At 40.7% G+C, this 13830-nt stretch overlaps 1 protein-coding gene across 1 annotated transcript in view; it reads right to left on the bottom strand.

The window, feature by feature from the left end:
• Positions 1-11983, bottom strand: part of NECAB1 (N-terminal EF-hand calcium binding protein 1) — a 30857-nt gene extending 18874 nt beyond the window's left edge. The window contains 2 exon segments of the mRNA XM_088163268.1: positions 5743-5840; positions 11833-11983. Of these exon segments, the coding sequence (XP_088019394.1) occupies positions 5743-5840; positions 11833-11983 (249 nt within the window).
• Positions 11984-13830: the final 1847 nt, after the last annotated feature.

The following is a 13830-nucleotide window of genomic DNA, read 5'->3' as shown; positions in this document are numbered from 1 at the left end:
TAAAAATAAACAAAAAGAAAAAATCCTAAAACCATAATTTAATAATGTTCCCAGATAAAAATAGCATTATTTCATAGCATCCTCTCTGCCTTGTAGCAGGGTGGAACAGGTGATATATTTTAGCACTGGTGATGTATTATCACTCTTCAGCTGAGAGACAGCCAATTCAGTTACTGACTGGAACAGCCAGGGAAGTGGTGGAGTCATCATCCTTGGAGGCATTTAAAAAACGTGTAGATGTGGCACTTGGGGAGATGGCTGAGTGGTGGATTTGGCAGGGTCAAGAGGTTAATGGTTGGACTTGATGAATTTAAGGATTTTTTCCAACTTGAATGATTCTAAACCTTAATGACTCTATGATTTTTGATTGACATAAAAAAAATTAGTGATAAATCTAAAGGAACAAATGGACTGTTTTCCAATTCAGTGCATGGAAATTAATACTCAGATAAACTGAGCAATGCCTGTTATTCTTATGAAGCAGCTATTCATTGCACTAATTCTGTGAAAGGTGCATTTGTAAAAAGTGCAATTTCAAAGAGAACAAGACTAGATTTTGTGAAAAATCTTAATAAATTCTAACCTCAGGGAAAAATGGGTGCCAGCCAATTTAACACAGTTTTTGTGAAAACAAAAAAGCAATTAAAAACTTCTTTTTTACTCAGACAGAATATTAGTTGTGGAACACCACTGTCAACAAATGCTTATCTAACTTTCTTCCCAGATAATTTGTTTTGAGGTCAAATTTACATAAATGCTACTGTTACTATTATCCAAGTAAAAAAATATGCAAGTAAAAAAAAAGGAGGCATTCTGGTTTATAATGGATAGCAACCCTCAAGATTGCGGTGATTTACATAATTACCATAAATGAACCATCAGTAACTAAATTTCAAGCCCTGTGTTACTCTCTCAGCTTCTATTATCTTCTCTTTTACTTGACTGGCTCCTATTTTTAGGCTATCCAAGAAATTTTCAAGTAATAATAAGGCTGCACTGACTTTGCTTAGCTTTGGGTTTTTTGAGCAAAGCAGTAAAATTAATAATTTCATAGAAGCGATAATTAGACTTGCTGTGTTGATCCAGCATCCTGCTGTTGCACACGTCCCTTTCTATGTTTTTGCAAGCAACACGTAAAAATAAATTAGGGCTTTTTTTCCCCTAAAAAAACTCAGAAGGCTATTCGAGAACTTTGTAGCCCCTCTGAGGAATTGTCTTGTTTTCGTGCTAAAATTAATGTTTATGTTTTGTGCATGTAAATACTGTGTGAAAACCAGTTCTTCAATAAACCAGTTTTGATCACTACTGCTCAAATGCATTTTGCTACTTCACCTAGTCTGGTCCCCTGCTATCACACATAGATCGTTAGGTATCTTTCCTAACAGAGCTGCAAAGGAGGGAAGAAAGTCACTCTGAAGCAAAGAATCAGATTTTACAGAGTCTGAAAAGGAGAAAATTTGCAGTGTCCCTTCCCTCTTTTCCTGTGCTGTCTGCCATTCCTTTCCATGCAAGCCTGCTGTGCTTTTGTTTCCAAGAGAAGAACTGTACCTCAGTATTTACAGGAGGAGTGTGCACTCAAAGGTCATCACTTTCCTTCCTGCTGTAAGGATAAAACACAAGGAAACAGTTCTGAAACACAAAGACTGTAGCTCCCCTACCATCTTCTGGTTAGATGGGGTTTGTACTGAAGTATATTGCTTGCAAATGCAACTCAGTCTTTTCCCTGCTGAAAGATGTTCCTGGAGAAATCTAATTCTCTGTATTTTTAGCTTAGCACCTTCCCATCAAACAATGGAGCATGAATGGCTCCTACACTCCCGAGGACTTTTTGTCTTCCCGGGTGCTTTTAGTTTGGTTTGGCAGGAGGGATCTGGCCCCACAACAGTGAAAGGAAGTCAAAGCTTCTTGAACCTGCTAACACACTGGAATGTTTTCTGCCACAGATGATGATGGTTTCACTTTCAGATAGCAGAGGACTGGAAGGCTGGAGAAAACTCAGTTCAAGAAAGCTGTGCTGACAGCTCTTTCAAACTACAGAGGGCAATAAAGTACACAGAAATCATGCTGAAATTGCCTTGCAGGAGCAAGGCTCCTGCTAATCTGTTGGGGAAAAATATCTACACATAGAAATCATTCAGAGTGATGGGGACAATTTGGTTGATCTTGATTTAAATTCAGGAGTCCATAGGCAAGCCAAGTTCCAGTTGCTTTTGGTAGGATATTATATTCAGTTTGTTTGCCAGGTTTGGGGAGGGGGGAAGAGAGGGACTACAGGGATGTTTTCTGTGAGGAGCTGCCAGAAGCTTCCCCTATGATCGATTGAGCCAATGCCAGCCAGCTCCAAGTCAGACCTGCCACTGGCCAAGGCTGAGCCCATCAGGGCTGATGGTGGCGCCTCTGGGATAACAGATATAAGAGGGAAAAAGTTACTGTAGAGAAGCAAATTACAGCCAGAGAAGAGAGGAGTGGGAATATGTGAGAGAAAGAGCTCTGCTCACACCGGGGTCAGCGCAGAAGGAGGGGCAGGAGGTGCTCCAGGCACTGGAGCTGAATTCCCTGCAGCCTCTGGTGCAGAGCATGGTGAGACAGCCTGCCCCTGCAGCCCATGGAGCTCCATGGTGGAGCAGAGATCCCCCTGCAGCCCATGGAGCTCCATGGTGGAGCAGAGATCCCCCTGCAGCCCATGGAGCTCCATGGTGGAGCACAGATCCACCCGCAGCCCCTGGAGGAGACTCACCCCAGAGCAGGTGGATGTGGCCAAAGGATGCTGTGGTCCTGTGGGAATCCTGCATAGGTGGGTCCTGTGGTCCCATGGAGAGCTGCCCATGCTGGAGCAGTTTTGCTGGCAGGACTTATGACCCTGCAGTGTACCCATGCTGAAGCAGACTGTTCCTGAAGGATTGCACCCTGTGATAGACTAGGGATTTAGATTTTTCAGACATGCCCATCCATGCTTTTCATTGAAGACTGACACATCCTCCTTCTTCAAGGATTTCCTTGAAACTGGAGCTGAAGAATTTTTCTAGGGCTTCAATTCTGCAGCTGCCTCTCATGAAAAATACTTACTCAATGTGGGCAACTTTAACTGACAGGGATTTTCTATAGGAGAGACTGAGTGGTGGTTTTTTTGTCTGATTCTAAAATCAATACATCAATAAAGTACCAAGGTGCTTCTTTCTCCACTAAATATTTAAGAATGAACAAGCTCTCCACCTGAAGTGGAGACACACTCTGGAGAAGTTTAGCAGAGACTGATAGTTAGAGGTGCTGAGTTTTTTTCAATCCACAAAGTCAGAGGGAATGGAAAGCTCATGGCAGCTCTGAGGACTGGGATTGTAATCAGTCCATGCATTGCAGTTCAGTCTTGGTAGTCTTTACTCTTGGTTTTTAATAGGACAATTTCGTCCTTGGAAATTTGATTCTGGGTCATTGGAAACTGACTCAGCCACTGTGGATACATTGTGTGCTGGTGGGTCTCATACTGTAGGCCTTCAATTCCAGACTTCTTTTCTATATATGAATTTTCCAGCTACTTATTTATCTTAGAAGACAGTAATAAATGCTGCCACTACTCAGTGACTTTTCAAGAGACTCAATCGCTGCAGTGGCAGAATGGTGACAAAGTTTTATGCTGCACTAGGAGAGGAAACCCAAGTCTTGCCTGGGATTCATTTAAAACCAGACCAACCATTTCTGAGCACCTGTTTGCATGGGCAGGGAATCAGCTCGAGCTATGAGGTGCCTCACATCTTGTGTGTCACTGGTGATAAACATAATTTCTTATGCTTTCTCAGTGTGCTAGCTAACTTCTGCTGCACCTCCAGCTCTGATTTTAGATGGCTGTAGTCCAGATTTTAGACCACGAACTTAAGTAAAACTTGAACTATTTAAAATAGAAATTTTAATATTTGCACTTCAATGATTTATCAGGTAATGAGGTCACATAACTTATCTGTTTCCTGCGAATTAAGTTTCTGTTAAAAACAATCCAAACTTTGAATTGAAAATTTAATTTCTATACAAAGCTGTAGTGGCTGAGCATATCCTTGGCAGAAAGCGCTATTTTAGAATATTTGTGGACACCTTTTTTGTTTGACTGTGTTCACACACCATTTCTAATAAATTGAATTAAATTTCTTTTCCAGTTTTAGCCTTGTTCTATTTCTGCCATCTCTAAAAAATAGTCAGCTGAAGTATTCCTGAAAGACAGAAAACCCATTAGACTTGAATCTTCCGTTAAGAAAATAAAATTCAAATAAATTGTGATTTGGGTATATTTTGGATGGGTTTTTCAAGTAGACAAATGAAACAATTAATATTGCAGATTTTCTTATCCATATTTCTAGTCAATCCAGCATATACATTTTATAATCTCATTACTCTGCTGGGACTCCTCCTTGTAATTAACTTCTGAAGAAATTCTTAAATGCTGTCTTTTATTTACTTCCAGTTGTTATGAGATGATGTCCTGCCCTTCAGAAGCAGTATTTTGTACACATGGCTATTTTTTTAAAATTATGTATAGCTAAAATGAACCAAACTGTTGCTTTTTAATATCCAGCTCAACAAGATAGTGAGACAGTGCCAATTCACTTCATTAGGAGTGGAAGATGCACAGCATGAATGAAGAGACATTCAACTTCCTAGCTCAAGCTCTAAATAAAAAAGCTACACTTTTGGGTTTTTATTTTGGCAGGCTATGTTAAATGTATGAGTACTTTGCTGCTGCAAACACCCCAATTCCAAAGATAACAGCTTCACTAATGAAACACAACTGTCTCCACATTGATCTCTCCACTGATTGACTGAAAAAAAACAAAAAAGCAGAACAGGGGTTTTTACCCCACGTGATCTCACTGAATAATTTTGGCTGAAATTTCTGGTTTTGCTAACTAGCCTGGTGTGGATCTGTGCCTGGCTCTGGAAGATCTGGGCTCAATTCCCTGTCTTGTTCTTTCCCTCACCTTTTGAAGCTGTTCCACCTTGCACAGGATATTTACCTGTTCAGCCAGGGAAGAGGAGTGAATCTCCCAAAATATCGAGGCACTGTTGGTCAGACAAACAGCTGGGAAGTGTCTGAACACAGGGGCAGCTGCAGCCATGAGGAATGGATGGAGTGCCAGGTGGATCAGCTGCCTGGCGTGTCCCCTGCACAGGCACATTCCTGGTCAGAGGTGTGAAGGTTGGAAGGTTGGAAGGTTGGAAGGCTGGAAGACCAACCCTCTTCCCCTGAGAGCATCTCCTCCCTCCAGGGTAAATGTCCCCTGGCTGTGCTGGTGGGCACCAGCCCTGACACCTCTTGGCAGGCTCTGTGAGCACTGCTTTTCTTTAAAATGCCTCAAAGGGAAATGAAATCTTGCTCTTGGCCAGGAGGTTTTGCTCAACCCACCAGATTATTTTTTCAAATTTGGTCTATTTCCAAATGTTGGTGCTGATACTTACCCATGTTTGGCAGGGGACATAGAACCCTTTTCACACAGCAATGCAAAGGACATTCTTCAGGCCATTCACCAAGACAAATTTGGCTATATCCATACTGGCTATATCCATCCTTGCAGGCAGGACTTTAAAGATTTTGTATGTAACCATTTTGACAAGGCTTTTCTTACTGTATTTTGCTACAAACATGTATATTTCGAAGAACTTAAATATTAATTAGTAAAGTCAGATAAGAAAACTACCGGAAATACTCCAAACAAACAAAATACACAATGTAAAGAAAATGTCACGGTTTTTACTTACTTTCTTTGTTTTGTCCATTGCCTTCAGTATGGTTATGTTTAAGTCTTCCAAGACACATAGAACATTTTCATACTCTCCTAAGTACTTTGAAAAATAATCTAAAAGAAGACAAAACCCCACATTACCAACAAACGACCCAAAAAATCAATATTTCATTAAATATCAGCTTTATCAAGTCTGAATTCAGTTACAGCATTATTGAATATCTAAACGCAAAATAAAAAGGAGTTACAATGAAAAGGATAATTTTCTTTTTAAATTTTGTATTCTTTCACTGTAAAATAATTCCTGGCATACTTAAAATATTATATATATATTTAATATAAATAATATAATATTTTGAAATAATATATTTCAAACTATTTTCTTTCAATAAATGAGCTGTCAAATTCACAAAAAAATGCAAATATCAGTTTCACAGCTGAAAGAAACTTATTTTCGAAATATCTGCATCTTCTTTGTAAACTGAATTTTCAGTCTAATAGTCTACAATTAGTAGCAGCAAAGGAAGTTTCTGTATGCATGTGGTGAATTTGATTATATTGATATGAAAATGAATAATTCTGGTAAGTTATTAGAGGAGGTAATATCATGTGGGGGCTCTTGTGAGGTAGGGTTGGTTGAAAGCAATTGTTTCTCTGAGAAATGAACAGACCATGAGTTGACCAAATAAGCTTTTAGTCCAGGTAGTGTGATATTTTCAACAAATACGATGTATGCAAAATTCATTTTAATGAAAATCATGGAAATAACAAATTGCAGGATGTCCTTGTGTAGCTTCTGAAAGCAAAAGGCTTTTTAACAGAAAGAGCTGAGGTAAAATCAGAGGGATTACAGCAAGAGGAGGAAGCAAACCTGGGAAATCATGACCAGTTCCCATTTGGTTGATGTGATGAAATACAATAGAGGGAAGCACAGGAAGGGAGCTGTGCGAAAAATAAATAAATAAAATTATGTTAAAGCTTAGAGACTGTGTTAGACAAGGCATTTAGACATCAGATCACCTGGAAAAGCACAAAAATCAACATCTAAATGGCAGAGAGAAAGATCAAGATTAGATAGGAGCCTTTTGAAATAATAAATAGCAACCCTTTAAGGTTTTTAAGAGGTCAGCATGAGCTTCTGAGAGGAATCATGAAAACATAAGTTACCAGGAATACTGTGACGTGACCTGGTATTGCTGAGAAGTTGAATGAAATTATTTAGAATGAAAACATATTATGAATTAGTACCCTGGATGTTTTTAGCTTCATTTCTGAGATGAACTGATATAACTCAAAGAGCTGTATAATCACAAGCTTAAATATGGATTGAGTAAATTCAGTACCAGATTCATGGATGAGAAACACTCTAGTGGCAACATTTGAAAGATCTAAAAGGCATTTGAAGCAGCCTGTATTTAATTAAAACAGATTAAATTAAGGCAGTAAACAGAGTCAGTGCTGGACTGCCCCAGCCCAGCAAGCCCATACACCTCCAGTGCAACATCAACTGCAGAAAATCCCGTGTGGAACAAAACCACCTCTCTTCCTCAGCCACCTTTGCACAGTTTTGTCCAGATGTTCAACCAGCAGAAATTGTCACAGCCCAATTCACTTCAGATGAGCCTCTTGTGATATATTTATAAGCCACAGGGTGAGGTGTCTTTTAGTGGGTTCTTGGCCATGTCATCCCGTGGGTGAGTGAACGAGCTGATATTCAACTTGGCAGTATGTTCAGCTTTCAAAGGTCTTCAACATTGTTGGCCACTTATCAGGCTACCATCTTTCCCAGAGAAATTGGCTGGTGTTGACAAGTATTATTTTTTTTTTTCTGAATTTTGTATAAGAACCTGCAAAAACCTTTGTAAATTGTTTTCTGCTGCAAGAAGCACTCCTAAATCAGGTGCTGTAAGATAAGCTGAAGAGCAAACAAGGTGCTGGGGAAATGACTCACAGCTCAGAATGAGGTACAGAAATGGGTAATTGGGCCAAAATCTAGGCCTTGAAGGAGTTTAATTGTGACAAAGGATCATAGAACTTGTCAAACTTGCTGCTCTCCCCAGCTCAAGTAGGAGGAATGTAATGAATTTTCTTTTAGTGCTGTATATGACAAGTGTTAAAGTGAGAAACTAACTAGAAAAGATATCTCACACTAAAGGGAAATAAAATACAAGTCATCTATCTATCTATCTATCTATCTATCTATCTATATATCTATATATCTATATATCTAATCTTTATGTCAGAACAGATCTTGAATCTCAGACAGTATAGGAAAAATATTTTCAAAGTCTATTCTGCACACAGGGGATGACAGAGTCTGAAAAGATGATAAGCCATCTGCATTTTCCCAGGAGTTACTCTGAGTGGAAATTATTTTCTGTTTGAGCTACAAAGATTAAACAGAAAAAAATAATCACATGGCATGTTTATTTGATTTGCACAGGGCTGCTGCAGGCATAAATTATGTTCTTTCCCAAAAAAGATCTTACCACAGAGCTCCTCTGTGTCAAGACTGCTGGAAAGATGAGAGTATAGAAGGTTAGTTAGGTGAGTAATGTTTTTTTGTAGTATTGGTAAATAGTGCAACTCAAACATTAGACTGGCTGGGATATGAAGCCCCTGCTTGGGCTGCAGCAGGAGATGTAAGTGCCTGGCTCTTGCTGGCCTGGCTCTGCTGCCTCAGGCTGCAGGTGCAGCTCCCTTTGTGAGCACATTCCCACTGGCACCTGCAAACTCTGCAAACTCACTCTGAATTCAGCCTTTATGCATCATGATGCAGTCGCTGCTCCTCAAGCCTTACATATTTGGTCCCAGTTGTGGCAGGAATCAGTCGAAACATCAGAAATGTTTGGTTTGGGTTTTTTTTTTTTCCTACAGTTTTCTGCCTGTACTCCTGTTCTGTGGCTGCTGTGCTGGACAGCAAGGCTCAGAGATCTTGGCCTTCCGTGCTAAGGAAGGAAAAACCCAATAACTTTCTCCTGTTTGCAATCCTTGCTGTGCAATAGTGCTCTGTGGGAGAGCCTTAGAGAAGGAGGATAAAACCAGACATAGCCCATGAGCACACATAATTTCTAAGACTTTCCGGCCATGCAAAATCATTTCACCACTACTAACTTTGGCAAAATTAGTGATGTGAAAAGTAGAGATATACTGCCATATTCCCATGCCATTGTTATATAAATACATAAGTGCAGGGAAGTGTTCTATTCAATTCAAACCTGTTTGCTTGAAGCAGATTTCATCTAGATCAACTTTGAAGTGATATTTTCTCTCATAAGCAAGGCCTTAATAGTTAAAAGAAAAAAATATTTGACCTACAGCTCATTACTGAAAGTTAGCATATTGCCTTTCTTCCAAGGAGAAAAAAACTCAGATTATTAAAGAAACTTAAAAGCATGAGTGTCCTCTTTGAATCTTGCTGAGGGGTGAATATTGAACGGCTGATTGCACTTAGTATTTTTTCACTTATATTTTTAATGGAGTTTTTTAATTGACCTGTTAAGAAAATGATGACACAGTACTATCTTAAAATCACTTTCTCCACTGCTAACTTCCATACATCTGGCTTTTATTTCACAAGGGAGAGAAACTGATCAAAATTGGAGGATCCTGGATTATCACAAACTTGCATACTCAGGACTGTAAAAACTTCTGAACACTTTTAATTTATAATGTAAATGAGATTTTCACACAACAGTTATTAATTGAAGGTAATCTTATCTGCATTCAAACAGGCCAAGTTAGATGACTGCAGATGGGACTTGCACCTGATTTCTCCAATGACCTTGGTGGCAGGGATAAAGGAATTCACAGTCTGTAAGAACAGGTGCTGAAACTGTGAAACTCAGCTCTTAGGTAAACAAACTGTGTGATGGGGAAAAATGTCTGCAACTCCTTAAGGCTGTTTACCACAGATCACTACAGTATCTATGATCAAATGTGTCTGACCAACATTTCTGCAGTCCAGCAGTCGATTTTAGAACAGTGCAGATGCTCACCTCTTAAAGGCAAACTGAAACTCTGAAAGCTGGAAAATTGCCTGAGTCAAAGAGCCGTGACAGGATACGATGTGGTTAAATGACAAGAGTTTGCAGTTATAATGCCTACTCTTTTTTCATTGTCCCTGCATTTTCTGCTCCTTCACATCAATCTGCCATTTTACATTAATGACTTAATGTCAAAGACACATTTCTTAATGCACACCTTGATAACTGTGTTTGAAACAGCCTTTCACATTGTTAACCAGTCAAATTCATGCTCTATTTCAAAAATATTTTATTTAAATCCCTTCTGGTCCATGTTCTTTTGCAACATCTTCAGCACCATGTTAGTGACATTGGGAGTGGCTCAGAGGCTTTCAGCATCCCTGTTTTCAACAGGCTGTTTGTCCTATTGACAGGAGTGGCAGAGCTGCAAATAGACTACCAGTGAAAATGGAAAAGTATTCAGGTGCTGAATTCATTTTCAGTTAGAATTGGACACCTGAATAACCACAAAATATTATCCAAAGCATTTTGTGCAGCAAGCCTGTGAAAAAACACAGAAAAGACATAAGGAACATAAGGATTTTTGTCTGGCATACTCAGTATTTCCTTCTGTTATAAATACCCTTGGAGACTTCATTGTTCTTGGCATCCTATTTTAAGGGGATGCTGTACTAGGCAGGGAAGCTATAATTTTGTGTCAGTGATTATTTCATTTTCTCTGAAATAATGACATGACGCTTCAATAAACCTAGGAATTCTTTTGCTGCATACAAACAATTTTAAGCTCTCTGCAAGATGCTACAGAAATAATTAAAGAAGTTTGGCAAGTGTTTAACAGTACAGGAGTGAGGTGCACACCAGAGAGCTGTTTCTGTAACTCAGTACTCAGGTTTACAGCAGGCACCTGTTCCTCATTTCAGTGGGTACATATGCCAAGGATGCTTCTGCTTAGACTCATAATCTGGCAATGCTGAACATGTTTTTAACAATATTTGCTGGATGACTCACATCCAGGCACCAGCCCTCCATTCACGATAAGCAACTGTCTCGGTTTGAAAGACAGGTATGGTCTAAGGAAAGGCAGGAGCCCCTTTCCTGCGATGCAGAGTGCAACCCCCTCCCTTTTAATTATTTTAGGTCCAATTCAGACACCTTCAGGCAGGAGATATGGGGATGAGAATAACAGTTCTTTACTGGTATTTAACAAAGCAGAAAAAACAACAACAGCTATACAAATTGGCAACAGAACAGTCTAGCTCCGCTCCAGTCCCTTCTGGCCGCAGGCCGTCTCCCTGTGCTGTTACCGGTGCTGTGGGGGCAGGGCAGGTCCCGCGCAGTTGAAGAGGGCTGGGTGATGGCGGCCGCGGCCCAGGGGTGAGAGGGGATGGGGAAAGTGACTCCCCCCTCACGGTGTCGGTCGTGGTGCTCAGCAGAGTGTCCGGAGGTAGTAGGGTGAGCTGGGAGAGCAGCGGAGCGATGTCCAAAGGCAGGGAGCGTGGATCTCAGCGCTGGGATGACAGGGGAAGATGCCAGAGCAGAGCCCAGGTTGTCTTCCCACTCCAGGAGCCAAGCGAGAGAGAGTCCCCCGCTCCCGATCCCCCTATCCCACCTTTCCTTTTCCGGTTCCCCCCGCCTCCCCCTCCAGCCACCCCCCTACGAGAGAACATTCTCTGTCGTTTTAAGGTGTAGCCACAATTACTTAGCATAACAATGGGAGAAATTCCACAGAAAGAAAAGCGAAGCATTCAACCCCCAACAGCAACCAAAGCATAGGGTGAGGCAAATGCATTCACATCATTTCAGAATGATAATTCTCAATTTGCTTTCTGACTACCTGATGCAGTCCTACCTGTCCGTGTCTAAAATGTTCTCTAACTAAAAAACAGGAGCTATTTTTAAAGGGCTGTTACACTGAAAAGCTGATCTATCTAATGGTCAGTGACAGAAAAATAAGCAAATTTGCTCGAATGAACCGTGGCAAAAGTGCTTATTCATGGTACTTCTGGAAGTGGTCCAAAATGTAGAATTGCAAAGCAGCTGTGCTCTTGTTTTGCCCCCTGCAGTTGGCCGTGCACTGGGGGCAGCCAGGGAGGAGGCAAGGCTAAAGCTGATCCACCCACCCACTGCTGTGGGTCCATGGATCCATGGATCCAACCACTGACCTGACACACGCTGTTCTATGGGACAAAAGGCACCTTTAGGCAGAGGAACCAGCAGAAGATCTACGTGTTTTCCCTGGACCACAAGAAGAGGCAATATCTTACAGAGCATGGAGTCTGAAATATAAAGCAGTTACCTTGTTGAAGAATCCAATACTATATGAAAGACTTTATGAACTAACTTAATTTAAGAAATCATTGCCATGAATTAAAGCTGGAGATTACACTTTCTTCTTCAGATCTCTCTTCATTCTCAGATATGAGAAGGATTTATTTCAAAAGCTTGAAATAACTGTCTTTTCAGTCCTGTTTGCTAAATTTGGTTTTAGGGATTAAAGTTTGAAGCTAGTATTGCTTATTGTTAAGTAGAAGCATATAATTTGTGAGTGGAATTAAATAAGTGTTAAACTTATGCAAGAATAACTGAATAGGCATCCATGGACAATCTCAGCCAAAAAGCTGTAAGGTCTTTACAACAAGAAAACCTGTGTACCATCTCACTTTAAGTCAGCAAAATGAAATAACTGTTCCAACGCTGCTGAGGGTGTTTTGCAAAGAAGACCTATGTGTGCACTTCCATTTTAAAGATTTTCTGCCTCACGGCTCCTTTGCAACAGCAAACAATAGCTGTTGTTCAGGTTCGTTCAAGGTTTCTTACCAGTAGAGACAAAACTGTTTCCAGTAGGATGCAGTGCTGCAAGAAGCTCAGGAGTTGGCCTCTGGTCACAGAAAAGGGAGAGGAGGAAGAGGGAGCAGAAGTGGGAGAAAGCTTCTGTCTCTGGGGAGGTACAAACTTCCTGCTGCCCCGAGGACACTGCTGTTCTTCAAGCCCAGATCCATCTGGACTGTGCACCCTCCGGGCTCCCAAAGGCAGCAGCCAGCTTGGCTCTCTGGGCTCTGACACGGGCAGAGAGGTCACAGCTCTGTCACTACCTCACATTTTGCGTCACCAAATAATTGCCTAGTTTGCTTAGCTCCAGGCTAAGTGATACCTTCAGAATCATCACTTACTGCTCTGCCTGTGGCAAGACTGAAGGGGAGAACAAAGGGGTTTTTTTCCTGACTAAGAACTCATCTGAAAAAAACAACCCTCTAGTCCTTTGCATTCAGCAGTGATTCACAGGGATGAGATGACTGCATAGCTGACAAGTCATGTTAATCAGCCCAACTATAACAGCCTTTGTGTTGCTAAAAGAGCCTTAATAATGCCATTAAAACTTGTGGTATATGCTAAAATTTGTAGAGCACTGTACAAGTGCTGCAGAGCTGTGATTTTTTTGCAGAGTCTGAACGACACAAACGTAAATGAGGAAATGAGATGCAGCATCACAGTGGCTGTTTTGCCACAGAGAGCAAATTTCAGAGTTTTCACCCCATAGGAGGGGATAATGTTTCAATTTCTGGTTTTGTCACAAAATTATTTTTTTAAAAAACAACAAAACTCTGAGATTTAATTATTTATTCTTAGACAAAATAAAATGTTTACTTTGGTTTCTTACACTCCTTGGAAATGCACAGGAGCAGGCAATTCCAAAATGTCAGAAATCAAGTGAACAAGGAAGGTCAGCTTTGCTGAGCAGGCATCTTCTTTTGGAAAAGGAAGGTGTGTGCCCAGTAGAAGCAAGGTTAGGCGACATGGGAAGAATACAGAGATGCAGCTTACAGGTGTAGGGAGAAAATTCATTCAGCCAAAGATCAATTGGAGTTGAAGCTGCCCAGAAATGAAAGGTGTGAGAAAATGAAAAGCTATTTTAAATATATTAATGGCAAAAGGCAGAAATAACATCAGCCTGTTACAGGATGAGGATGGTCACCTCACAAACTGACATGCACAAGGCAGAGGTGTTTAATGCATTCTTTGCCTCTGATGATGCAGATGATGAACCAAGGGGGTCTCACTGCCCTGAGCTGGAGGACCACAGCTGTGAGAACAATAAACTCTCAGTTGACCCTGAAACT

This window comes from Sturnus vulgaris, chromosome 1 (genome assembly GCF_052056855.1).
Source record: "Sturnus vulgaris isolate bStuVul1 chromosome 1, bStuVul1.hap1, whole genome shotgun sequence".
NCBI lineage: Eukaryota > Metazoa > Chordata > Aves > Passeriformes > Sturnidae > Sturnus > Sturnus vulgaris.
The sequence above is the reverse complement of the archived record's forward strand: the minus strand, read 5'-3'. Positions and strand labels throughout refer to the sequence as shown.